General features: G+C 35.6%; 1 protein-coding gene across 1 annotated transcript; it reads left to right on the top strand.

The window, feature by feature from the left end:
• The first annotated feature begins 12,691 nt into the window (after positions 1 to 12,691).
• Positions 12,692 to 13,183, top strand: LOC148945704 (mitogen-activated protein kinase kinase kinase dlk-1-like). The gene has a single exon (XM_089098248.1). It carries the CDS (start codon positions 12,692 to 12,694, stop codon positions 13,181 to 13,183), a length of 492 nt encoding a protein of 163 aa, XP_088954374.1.
• The last annotated feature ends 678 nt before the right edge of the window (positions 13,184 to 13,861 follow it).

Here is a 13,861-nt window from a genome sequence, read left to right as displayed (position 1 = left end):
ACCCAACTTTGCATATGTAAATATTTTCCTCTTCTGACTCATTACGACTCCCAAAGTATTAGAGAAACATCCAATTGTTACAAATAAAAAATAATTAAGATCACAGTAGAGACTGTTAAACCAAAACAATTTTTTTTGTGTTTTGAAATACAGCAACTTATTTCGCTAGCTAAAGGGCGCTGCATTAGCTAGAGTCACACCAAGTTTACGTTATAAAAAAAGAAAGTGTAATTTAATTCTGTTGGTATTCTTTTCTGATGCATTTTCAAATGCCAATCACAATATTCCTCATATCTGGAAAGACAGACGACCTTATCTTTTTCAAAATATACCCTATAAACTAAATTCTGAAAGGGTCTAGCCTGGCACTATTTTAAATAACTTAAAACAAAAGTCATTGTTCTCTAAAAAGCTTATAAAAATCAAACTTAATTTCTCAGCTAAGCCACAAAAAAGTTACACAAACTGCAGGGTCGGTTCTTTCGGAACCCAGAGCCCTGTATCTACGCACCTGTAAGTGATATCAAGATGCTCTTTCACCAAGCTTTAGAGCTAAATTGGTCCAGAGAATACACATAATATCAGCCTCCTAGCTATAACCGGTGGTACGAGATCAATAAAACACTGTGCGCTGGGGTCTAATAGATCCCACCCTGCCAGTTAAGGGTTAAGTGCAAAAGATAGAACAGCTAGCCGGTTTGATCTCTGTTATCTATGCCTTGGCCGTCCTCCAGGAGTCTTTTCATTTTTTCAGCCATTTACCAAGAAATAGATCAAAGCACAGATAACCACTGAAAACGTGGTAAATTCAAATCAAGTTTTATAGAAGGAAATTTAAAGCTGTTGGGCACAACTGTTCTTCATGGAAATGAAAAAGTGAGTATGAAACATGAAGTAAGGCGATGTAGAAGCAACAACCGAAATAAACCTGCTAAAGTCTAATCACAAACTGATAAAATTCTGCACACTTTAGGTCTCTGCACCATTTTAAAGCGTGAATGACCCATGTTTTCTTGTCATAGACATTTTTTCTGAAATAAACATCTTACCAGCCAGGGGTCCAAGAATTTTCTCTGGATGGGAACCATACTATTAAAATGATATAGAAGAGTAAATTAGGAAAATATGGGGTATCCTAAACTTGAAGTTTAGACTTAAGACACTTCTTGTTATCTTCGAAATCAGTTGAGTTAAGTGAATGAAACTTTCAGAAACGAATCCAGGGCCAAAAATATTCGAGCCATTTGACAATGACAATGAAAAATAGGCAAATATTGAGCAGTTCATACTTTTGATCTATGAATAAAGTGAACATACCATTCGATGCCTTTTCTTATGCTCTTTCTGAATAGAAAAATTCTTTTCGGCGCAAATTCACTTCGTCCCACCCAAATATACCAATTCAGGGTATATATTTGCACATTGGGGTGGGGGTGAGGGTAAAGTTTAAACTTACCTCTAAATTCAGAATTGCATCCTGAATCTAAATTTAACATTCTTTTGCATCAGAAATTAACTTTAAAAGCCCTCCCCCCCTAATAAGTAAATATATATCCGGGGGATAGGAGTAAAGTGAATTTACGCCAAAAGCAATTAGTATATCTGGAAAAAACATAAGAAAAGGCATCGAGTGGTATGTTTACTTTATTCATAGGTCAATAATATGAACTGCTCAAGATTTACCAAAAAATGAGCAATATAGTACCGAAAAGACAGTTATACTAAATAAATGATCCTTTTCTGTGGATGCTTGAATTAAGCGGGCTTATCTTAGGTTTGATAAGTTTTTTGAAGACTCAAAATTTCAGTTGGGGGAGGGGGCAAACTGTGGCCTGGTATCAAAATCATTCACATCCATTTCGCTTGCTGAATTTTAAGTAGGACTGAGTTTAAAACATCTTTGTCTTTGCCAAGCTCTGCGCATGGACAAAGCTTGGCAGAAGTACTAAGTGCTTATATTCTCAATTTTAAGCAAAGCCGATTGTAGAATAGGCTAATCACCCCTTTTAACCTTCTGGAGAGCTTATTCAGTAAGCAAGTAATCTTGCAAAAGAGGCAAGGAGAAAAAAGGTGCCTAGTATTTCTGTCCAAGCCTTTTTCCTTTTTGTATACTTATTTCAGCCTTGGTTTTTAACACAACCAGAAAAAACAGGAAGTTTTTTGAACTGAAAGTTCACTAAAACTTAAAACGAAAAGAAATAACCACGTATTTGAAGAGGGTCGCCCCCTCCCAACACCTCGCTCTTCACGCTGAAATTTTTTACCACTTTTAAAAGAGCATTTTATTGTTCTACTTAAACTACCTTTGTGTTTCAGGACTCTTTTTTAAGGAATTTGGACAAAGTTTAAACTTTAGCGTAAAGAGTGAGGTGTTGAGGAGCAGGCAATCCTCTTCATGCACGTTGTAATTTTTGTTCGGTTTAAGTTTTAATGTTGCTTCTACTTTCAATTGAGAAAATTTGTTTTTTTTTTTATTTAATTTCTGATCGTTTTTTAAATGATGCCAGGACTTTGCTAACTGTAAAGTGTGTTATAAAGACATAATCGATTGTGTGGCAAACGTGAGGTGCCATCTTAGAACAAACTTCCACAAGAGCAGGTTTCAGAAAAATCCGACATCAATGATGCAGGATGAAGACCTTCCCAAAAAATTACATGCCGAGTCTATAATTGAAGCCAGTTTGAAGCTTTCGTCATGGGTCGTCTTGAAAGACATTCCCATTACAAAAATGGACACTTTAGTCCCAGTCCTGAAAAATGCTTTTGGGGACTCTTTTGGGGAATCAGGGCAGGACTAAAACTAGTGGGATAATTAGACACGTCATTGCCCCTGTAGAAAGAGTTTTGCTTTCTAGTGAACTGAAGAAAGCTCATATCTCTTTAATAGTTGACGAATCTACCGATAAATCTAGGCAGAAGGTCTTGGTCCTTATAGCAAAGTACAAAGACTCAAAAGACATAGAGCGAGAAGACTTTCTGGACCTTTTGCCAGTAAGTGATGCCAGTTTAGAAGGGCAAGTACGTTTAATGCTATTACACTTGGAAAGCCTAGGAATACCTTTGCAAAATTTGATGACGATTGCCTTTGACAATGCCAGTGTTAACACTGGACATCAAAAAGGTCTTGGTGTACTGTTAAAAGAATATGTGCCAGATTTTCTTTTGCTAGGTTGCACTAGCCGTTTCCTTGCTCTCTGTTCTGAATATGCAGCTAAGACGTTGCCAGGTGGAATTGACATTTTTATTCGTGACGTAGTTGCATATGTGGCAAATAGCCCAAAAAACAGGTTGAACTAAAGATCTACCAAAATTTCTGTCATGTGGAAAACCATAAGCTTTTGCAGACTTCAAGTAAGCGATGGCTCAGCCTTGAAGCTTCCGTTGAACGGATCCTTGAGCAGTGGAACCCGCTCCTTTTATTCCTTACCAACCATGGAGACGGTGACTCCACTGGAGGTAGAGGAGCCAAAAGAAAAGGCTAATGAAGTTCTTGCTTTTATGCGTGATTAATCTGTGAAAGTTACTTAGTATTTTCTTACATTTGTCTTACTAAAAATCAATGTACTAAACAAAGAGTTTCAAGCTGAGGGAACATGAATTCACAGGCTTTTGGAAAGTTTTCGAAAGACGTATCTGAGCCTCCTAAAGTGCTTTGTCAAAAAGGAAGAAATAGGGCGCGTACAAGATCCATTTAAAGTTCGGTTGAGCCCAGCTCATTTTCTTCCACTTGATTGTATAAAGTTAGGACTTAATGCACTGTGCCTCCTCATGAGAAGCCTGCAAAACACTGGTCTATTGAGTGCTTAATAAGGTCACTGCATCTACATGAGCTGTCTGAAGCTTTATTTGAATTGTGCTCAAAAATGAGCAAACGGATTGACTATAATGACCTAACGTTGGAAAATCTCAAATGCTGAAGTCCAAAAGTTGCCTTATCTGGAGATATCGACTCTCTTGTGCCTCTTCTTCAACGGTTTCCGAATTTGCTGGGTGACACTGAGGCAAAACGTGATAAAATGCAAAAACAAAATGCAATAAACACGCAATTTTGTGTACTATTTTGAAGGATGATAAATCCGTTTTGTTTCTGCTTTCATTTTTCTTTCGCTGTGCTAGGGCACGGTACTTGACTTGACTACAGTGAAGTCATCTATAGTTCACGACTAGTAACTTGGACCTTTAATATTCCTTTCAAAACTACTACTACTACTACTACTAAGAACTCACCGCAGCACCAAGCCGCATGAGGCCAACACAGCTTCGCACGCTCTTCCTCCACCCCAATCTATTCAAAGCCTCCCTTTTTACACCCACCCACGAAGTTCCCATTTCCTTTAAATATTTCTTTATGACGTCCTCCAACCCCAGAAGGGGACAACCTGCTTTCCGTTTAGCCCTAGACAGTTGGCCTAAAATAACAATCTTCGACAATCTGTCATCCTTCATCCACACAACGTGCCCTAGCCACATCAACCTTTCTTTCATTATAGCCCTAGAGATCGGTATTGAACCACATTTTTCGTATAGCCTATTGTTTGAAATACGATTAGTCAGCCGGGTACCCAGAATAATCCTTAAGCAATTTCTCTGGAAAACATCTAGCAAATCTTCATCCGCTTTTCGGAGCGTCCATGCTTCAGAGCCATATATGACCACTGTCTTCACTGTAGCTTCTAACATTCTAATTTTGGTTTGCAGACTTATCTTCCTATTCTTCCAAACTTTTTTAACTGTGAAAAAATACCCTGAGCCTTGACTATTCTACTTTTAACATCTTCACTGCTCCCACCATCTTTACTAATAATACTACCAAGGTAAGTCAAGTGAAGCTGCCCACCTGATCAAGCTTTTCATTACCCAACGTCACCTTTTCATCTTCACTTAGTCCTAGCCTTAGTGACTTAGTCCTCCTAAAATTAATTTTCAAACCAATTCTAGCACCCTGAAGTCGCAAAACCTCTAAAAGTTCATTCATTTTACTCAAACTTTCATCTAAGATGCTTAAATCATCAGCATAATCCAAGTTCAGGAGACTTTTCCCTCCCCATTTGATTCCGTGGTCTCCCATTACCTTTCCTGTGCTCTTTAAAACAAATTCGATCGAACAAATCCATATAAAGGGGATAGAACACAACCCTGCTTAACTCCTGATTTAATACAAAACCAGCTGCTAACCTCATTCCCTAACTTAGCCGCAGCAATTTTATTCTCGTACATAGCACTAATCACTTTAATGTATTTGTCTGGTATACCATACAAGGATAAAACCTTTACTAAAGCTCTTCTATCAACAAAATCGAATGCTTGCTCATAATCTATAAGACTGAGGACCAAAGATGTTTGAAAACTTAGGCACTTCTCAATTATTAGCCTTAGAGTGAAAATTTGGTCGACACATCTTCTACCTTTTCTAAAACCGCACTGTTCTTTTCTTAAGACTTTGTCTGCGGCATCTCTCTGTCTAAAAAGTATCATATTACTAAGTAATTAACTTTCTACAAAGACCAGACTAATGCCTCGATAATTAACACACTCGCCTTTATTACCTTTCTTATAATGTGGCTTAATTAAGGTTTTCCTAAAATCGTTAAGTACTTCCCCTTTTTCAGAAATCATATTCATAACCTTCAGAAACTTATTTCTAACCTCAGAGCCGCAATATTTGAGAAACTCATTTACGACACTATCAGCGTCTGGAGCCTTATTATTTTTTAATCCTGTTATTGCTGTTACTAATTCCTCCTCACAGATCAAGTCTTCCTTCACATCCAAGGCATCACAAACTTTTTATTTTCCTCTATATCTTTTTATGCAACTCTATCTCGGTTAATCAAATTCTCAAAATGTTCGGCCCATCTGTCTTTAGTTTTTTCCTTATTGCTAATTGCGGCCCCATTCCTATCTTTAACTGGGTCAAGTCCAGATTGACTACTCCTTCTCAATTTGTTAACATGTCAGTACAATATTTTACTATTATGCCGTCTAGCTGCATCTTCCAGATCCTCTGAAATTTTATCCATGGCCTCCATTTCGCACCTCCTTAGTTCATATTTTAATGCTTTCTCCACTTTCTTTACATTCCTTTTGTTTTCATATGATCTATCACTCAGATTATTCTTGTACAAGTCCTTTCTCCTTTCTATTAAACATAAAGCTTTTTCATAAATATTCTTAGCTGCAGTTCTAGCTTTCTTCCCTAATACACCTTCAGCAACTTCACAAATTATTTTTCTAAAATTATTCCACCCATCTTCCACATTATGAAATTTTAAACTCCGAAGTTTAGTATTCAACTGTTCCTGGAAAGTTTCTCTCAAATTCTCATCCTGGAGTCAACCAGCATCATAACTTCCCGGGAGGTAGTTACCCTTCCGATATTTCAGCTTAAAATTAACCCTTGACACTACTAGATGGTGGCCTTTACTTTTAACATCAATAACGGCACTCCTATATACCCTAGTATCTTGTATTGATCCTGCCAGTCTTCGGTTTAATATAACATAATCAATAATGTTTGCTGTCTTACCATCACGTGAATACCATGTTAACTTATGATCCATTTTATGACCAAGCACCGTATTAGTTATAACTAGATTGTTATACCAACAAGATTGCAAAAGTCTGTATCCATTGCTGTTTTGTTTTCCTACACCAAATTTACCTAGGCTAGGATACCATCTATCCCTATTTCCACCAACCTGGGCGTTAAAATCTCCTAGTAATAACACTATATTTCTACATGGGATCCTGTCTATTTGCTCCTGTAACTGTAAGTAAAATTCATTTGAGTCACTAGTATCTCCGTCTGTCGGTTCTACAGGGGCGCATACTACTATAACTGATACCCTGAACTTTTTAGTCATAAAATGAGCAATTAGTATTCTATTATTAATATCAGCCTAAACAAGATTTCGCAGCTTCCTTATTATCATGAGCCCTACTCCCTGTCTATGTACCCCATCCTTCCTGCCTGAGCAAACATATTCTATATCACCTAATTTCATGCTTCCTGCCCCTGGGATATGAATTTCTGAAACTCCTAATAAATCCAGTTTGAATCGTCTGAATTCGTCATTCAAAATGTCGACACGATAGTCATTTTCAACATCGTAACATTCCAAGTTCCAATTTTCATGTTCTTTAAATCATTGAAATTATTTTCGCCTAAGGAAAAGCAATGATCCCGGATACCAGTAAAGGACGGGGATCACGTATTTTCTCAAGTCTACACCGAAGTGCTTAAGCCGGCTTAGAATCGGACAGCAAGAAGTCCCTGGGACCTCCATGAATGGAGGCTTGTGTAAAATGGTTTTCAGCATTTGGCAATGCTCTTCTATCAACAAGAGAAACCCTGCACAGAAAGTCTCAAGCCTATTACCTTCGAATCATTATATATTCATGCCTACAAATATTATGCTACTACGGGGAGGTGGCCCATAATAGATCATCATCTAACTTGTTATTTAGAGGTTGATTTCCTTACTTTATTTTAAATACAACTGAAACATTTAAAGATATTATGTTTATCGCTTGAATATAACTCATTATGGGTAAATGGTGTAAGAATGGTCAGAACAGTGAAAGGGGCTGTGATCGCGGTGGCAGCCACGCGCGTGTAAATTTTTTGAAATGCACACGCTTTTAACAACTTGTGCTCTTTTTTGGCCCGGATTTGCACTCTTTTTTTAGGTCGGCAGTTGGCAACCCTGATCTTTACTACTATCAATAATTTTGAAAATGTCTTAGCCTTAGCCAACCATTATATATAGAAAAAAATATCTAGCCAATTAAGTGGCTAATATGAATGACCGTGTATATATACACAATCTTTAAATTAGCCAACTGGTTGACTATTAGATCTCACCTAAATATAAATTGCAGCCTTAATTAGCCAACTAGTCAGCTAAAATTAGAGTTCTATATACAATATAAAATTAGCTAACTAGTTTGCTACTAAGATCCCATGTATATATAACCTTCATTTGAAAATAGCCTAGTCAGCTATCAATAAGGTTTCTAATACATATAGAGCCTAGAATTAGCTAACTAGTTTGCTATTGAAGTCTCAGCTATATACACATCTAGATTAGCCAACCAGTTTGCTATTAAGGGCTAGGCACACCTAGCTGATTTCGGGAACCGATTTCAACAAGGTTGGATTCTACATCGAGTGATTATAATTATTGATGGTAAGAGGTGGGGCTTAGTGACGTTTTTTTGTGTTTTATCATCAATAATTAAATCCAAGACAAGAAATATACTAGGGCTTTAAAACTTTAGGCATGTAAATAATAGTATCTAATTTTTATAATAAATTAATAGTAATTAATTATGATTAACCACCAAAAAACGTCACTAAGCCCCGCCTCTTAGCATCATTAATTATAATCCATCGACAAGGGATTCATCCTTGCTGAAATCGGTTCCCGAAATCAGCTACGTGTGCCTAGCCCTTTAGATCTCATTTACCCTAAAGACCTAATGTAAGAGAAAGAAACTTTACCAATAATATATTCTCTTTTCAGGCCGTGTGTTTGTGCTACAAGCTGAATGGAAGAAGGCCAGCCCAATATTTGCCGCGTTACTCCCAAACATGCCCTTGTTTGCAAAAATCTCAAGATATTGCTTGTTCTTGTTTTGTTTCAGTAAAAAGTGCATTATCTCTTTTTATTCAATTTTCCCCAATAAATTTTTTAGTATATTTATATCTCAGCGTGATGGATTTGAATTTAAATTATTGCTGAATTCATTCATTCATGGTCTGAAAAGGGCTTATCAATGGATATTCCACCAGATATATATATATAGCTTTGTATAGCTCATATATAGCTTTGTATAGCTCATATATATAGCTTTGTATAGCTATATAGCTTATACAGCTCTGTAGTGAATATCCGTCTTGGTATTAGCCAAATAGCCTAAATATTATGTAGATATGATGAGCGGAAAGCAAGGTATTCCCCATCCCCGCCTCTCCCTTTCAATCATAGCAAAATGATGGGAAAGAGAAAATTTAAATTAATGGGCGCTTCAAATCAATTTTAATTTACAGTCTGCTAAAACAATCACTTTTTTCTTAATATTACTCACATCTTTTCTAAACTCCAATTTCCAATCCCTCTTTTTACCCACTTTTCCTTGAATAAAGTCAAGTCAACAACCTTTTTCCTATCCCCTCACCTTAAAAAAAAATATTTGTTAGCACTCATTTGAAGACAATCCTAGTTCGCTAATTTTCTTTACTGTGTAGGCCTATGCATAGACTCATTTCAGTAGCCAATCGATTCGCTATTTTAAATATTAGTGTATACTTAAAATGTTTTTCAGTGACCAACAGGTTGGCTATATTTAGGATGTTTATACATAAAGCGGTTTGATAAAGTCAAATAGTCTAAATATTATCTAGAGATGATGAACGAATGGCAAGATATTCCGTATCCCTGCCTAAGACGCCTCCCAGCCATCAAAGTAAAATGATGAAAAAGACAAAATCTAAATTAATAGGCACTTCCAATCAATTCAAATTTGCACTCTGCTAAAATAATAACATTTTTTCTTAATCGTGATAGCCATGATAGTTTTCTTACCTCCTTTTCCCTAACTCTACTCTTACCCCCTTTTAACTAAATAAGGTCAACACCCTTGTGCCCCCCCCCCCCGCTTCCGTAAAAAAATAGTTTTAGCTTACTGGCAGAAAATCCTATCTCGCTATTTTCCTTTCCTATATATATATATATATATATATATATATATATATATATATATATATATATATATATATATATATATATATATATATATATATATATATATATATATATATATATATATATATATATATATATATATATATATATATATATATATATATATATATATATATATATATATATATATATATATATATATATATATATATATATATATATATAAAAAAAAAAATATATATATATATATATATATATATATATATATATATATATATATATATATATATATATATATATAGACTCAACTTGATAGCCAACTAGTTCACTATTTTAAATGTTTGCGTATACTTAAAATATTTTTCAATAGCCGACTGGGTGGCTATATTTAGGACGTTTATACATATGGCGCTTTGATATTAGCCAAACATTTTAAATAGTATCTAGAGATGATGAGTGGAAAGCAAGATATTCCGTATCCCTGCCTAGGACCCGTCCCGGCCATAAAAGTAAAATGATGGAAAGAGGAAATTTTAATCAATTGGCATTCAAGTCAGTCATAATTTGCAATCTGCTAAAATAATAATATTTTTTTAATCGTGACAGCCTCTTTTCTAAACCCCTATTACCTAACCCTCCTCTTATCCCCCTTTTCGATTAATAGTGTCAACACACTTGCCCCTTCCTTAACAAATTTACTTTTAGCTCTTTCTGGCAGAGAATCCTGGTTCACTATTTTTTTTGTCTGTATATACATAAAATCAACTCAGTACCCAACCGGTTCGCTATTTTATATTTTCGTGTATACTTAGACTGTTTTTTGATAGCCATCTGGTTGGCTATATCTTGCACGTGTATACATAGAGCGGTTTGATATTAGCCACGTAGTGTAAATATTTTCTAGAGATTATGAACGAAAAGTAATATATTTCACACCCCCTCCCGTTCCCGGCCCATCATAGTAAAATGATGGGAAAGAGAAAATATGAATTAATTGATACTTCAAATCAACCCTGCCTCACCCCAACCACTCAAGAAGTGAAGTTAGATTAATCCTAATAAATTACACCAAAGTATGATAAAAATGTAATACTTTAGAAATAAATTTGTTCTATATATCTGCACATTAGGAGGGTGGGGATAAAGTAATGCGGGTCTGCATTCAAAATTTGTTAGCCACAATTATTCTGATATTATGATGTAAGAATTGTTTTCTGATTTCACACTGTCTAAATACTCTCCCCCCCCCCCTAATTTGCAAATACATAGTCAAAATTACATATTTTCATCTATTCTATCACTTCTCTCTGTCTTTTCTCATGCTAAAATGAAAGAAACTATCGAAAGAAATCGATTTACAGTACTTCCATTGATAAAAAATTTGAGTTGTTGGGGGTATGTCATACAAGTGCCATAATTTGCACTCTGCTAAAATAATTACATTTTTTTTTAATCCTGACCGGCTCTTTTCTAACCCTCTTTTTACCACTTTTCACCAAATAAAGTCCAGTCAACACCATTATACTTGCCCCCCCCCTCCCTAAAAAAAGTACTTTTAGCTATTTTTGGCAGAGAATCCTAGTTTGCTATTTTTCTTGTCTGTATATACATAGACTCAACTCAGTAGCCAACCGGTTCGCTATTTTATATTTTCGTGTACACTTGGACTGTTTTTCGATACCCATCTGGTTGGCTATATCTAGCACGTGTATACATAGAGCGGATTGATATTAGCCAGGTAGTCTAAATATTTTATAGAGATTATGAACGAAAAGTAATATATTCCATACCCCTCTCCCTTCCCGGCCCATCATAGCAAAATGATGGGAAAGAGAAAATATGAATTAATTGATACCTCAAATCAACTCCGCCTAACTCCAACCACTCAAGAAGTGAAGTTAGACTAATCTTAATAAAATACACCTAAGTGTGATAAAACTTTAATACTTTAGAAATAAATTTGGTTGATATATCTGCACATTAGGGGGGTGGGGGTAAAGTAATGCGGTTCTGAATGCAAAATTTTTTAGCTAAAATTATTTTGATATTATTATGTAAGAATTGTTTTCTGACTTCACACTGTCTAAATACTCTTCCCCCCTAATTTGCAAATATATAGCCAAAATTACAATTTTTTCATTTATTCTATCACTTCTCTCTGCCTTTTCTCATGCTAAGCTGAAAGAAACTACCTAAAGAAACAGGTTTACAGTGCGTCAATGGATAAAAAATTTAAATGGTCGGGGGTATGTCATACAAGAACCATAATTTGCAATCTGCTAAAATAATTACATTTTTTTGTTAATCCTGACCGGCTCTTTTATAACCCTCTTTTTACCCCTTTTCACTAAATAAAGTCCAGTCAACACCATTAGCCTTGCCCCTCCCCCTCTTTAAACAAAATAGTTTTAGCTTTTTCTGGCAGAGAATCGTAGTTCGCTATTTTTCTTGTCTGTTTATACCTACACTCAACTACTACAGCAACTCAATCACTTCTATATAATTTGACCACGTGTGCAAAAAAAAACTGTAATGGATGATACACAATAATCCTTTAAGGTATCGAATCCCTATAACGAATATTCTTCTTGTATAAAGTTTATTTTACAGTTTTATAAACTTTTTTTCGTTTTTCAGCATATCTTCGAATTCTGCAATCAATTCAATAGTTTTCTTATAGAACTTCAAAAGAAATGTCATTCGTGTTAGATGTCGGGTCCCTGAAAGTTAAAAAGAAGTCTTATGGATTACCTGACACTTATTAGGTTGACTCCTTTCCTCAACTCGAAAAAAAAGTTGGCAGTGGCTAGACTGCAGAGGTGTATACATCTATATATGATTCTTTAAAAATTGTAGTTAAGAAGTATATAGGGTCTTATGTCAATGTACGCTAGAATATGAATCTTATTATTAAGGAGGCTTCCTCTTTGTTAAAGTGTAGGCACTCAAATGTTGTGATGCTTATTTTTTTCTGTCCCACTGAAATGTCAATTGGAATGGAGTATTGTCAGATAGAGATGGACACGCCAAAGGGGATTATTGTTCTTATTGCAGAGAGGCAATTAATCTGGCTTATGTCTGAAGCAGAAGCTTGCTATAGGAATAGGTTTGCTCGAAAACCTTTTTTTGAAATGGCAAAACAGGTGGCATCTGCCTTAGAGCATCTACACAAGCTCAAAGTTGTACATTCTGACCTTAAAGCAGCTAATGTACTTGTTACTTCTGGGGAAGCATCTAACTCCTGCGTTTTTAAACTTTCCGATTTCAGTTCTAGCCGCTTATCACTAGTGACCGCATTGACTTGCTCAACAAAATTAGATTCCCTTTCCAGCTCCTATTGTGGTACTGCTCCTTTTATGAGTTCCGAAAGATTGAAATTTGAAAAACCAACCCTTTTATCAGTAATTTTTTTGTTTGGAATGATTTTGTATGAATTGCATGACTGTACTCTAAAACATCCCTATGACAAGGAATAGATAAATGGTATAGACGAAATTAAAACATTAATATCTGATCATACTCTTCAGGCTATGTTGCAATTACTCAGTATCAACTCGCCCTTGAGCAAGTGACGTTTTGAAGACATTACAATCTATGGAAGAAAAAGCCTTTGAACAGCTAATGTCTGATAATTCCCTAATATCCACAGGATCTTTAGAGTCTGACGATGCTACTTGTCATAAATAGTTTACTAGTAATTGGTTGTCTACATTTACCTACAATCACTGCTCTCCTATAGCAAAAAACTATTAAGTATAACAGTCAAACATCAGCAGAAAAGTTCCCTCTTCTTTTTTCACAGAAAAGCACTTCTCACAGGACAGTATTACATAGCACCCCGGCAAGCCAAACGATTTATCACTCTAATTCCAATAGCACTCAGAACCTTGCTCTTCAGCCATCAAATATATCAGCATCAGCTGAGTCTCAACTACACCAATTACATAGCAACACAATAACAAGAGATACCATTGCTGGAGCACCCATAAGACACTTTGGAATAATAAAATTAAAAGATTTTCAAATGGAGGCTATTACCAGTGTACTGGAAATGAAAGATTTTCTGGTTATTTCGGGAACAGGCTCCGGAAAATCTCTATGCTATCAAATTCCATCTGTAATGAGAAGTGGCCCACAATATTGGTTGTTCCGAC

The sequence above is a fragment of the Artemia sp. Qi Xiang Cuo genome, chromosome 12, assembly GCF_049724085.1.
Source record: "Artemia sp. Qi Xiang Cuo chromosome 12, ASM4972408v1, whole genome shotgun sequence".
NCBI classification, from domain to species: Eukaryota; Metazoa; Arthropoda; class Branchiopoda; order Anostraca; family Artemiidae; genus Artemia; species Artemia sp. Qi Xiang Cuo.
This window is presented reverse-complemented; position numbering and strand designations above follow the sequence as displayed.

Coding starts and splice junctions, on each gene's coding strand:
- LOC148945704 (XM_089098248.1), top strand. CDS start 12,692: ATGTCAATTGGAATGGAGTATTGTCAGATAGAGATGGACACGCCAAAG.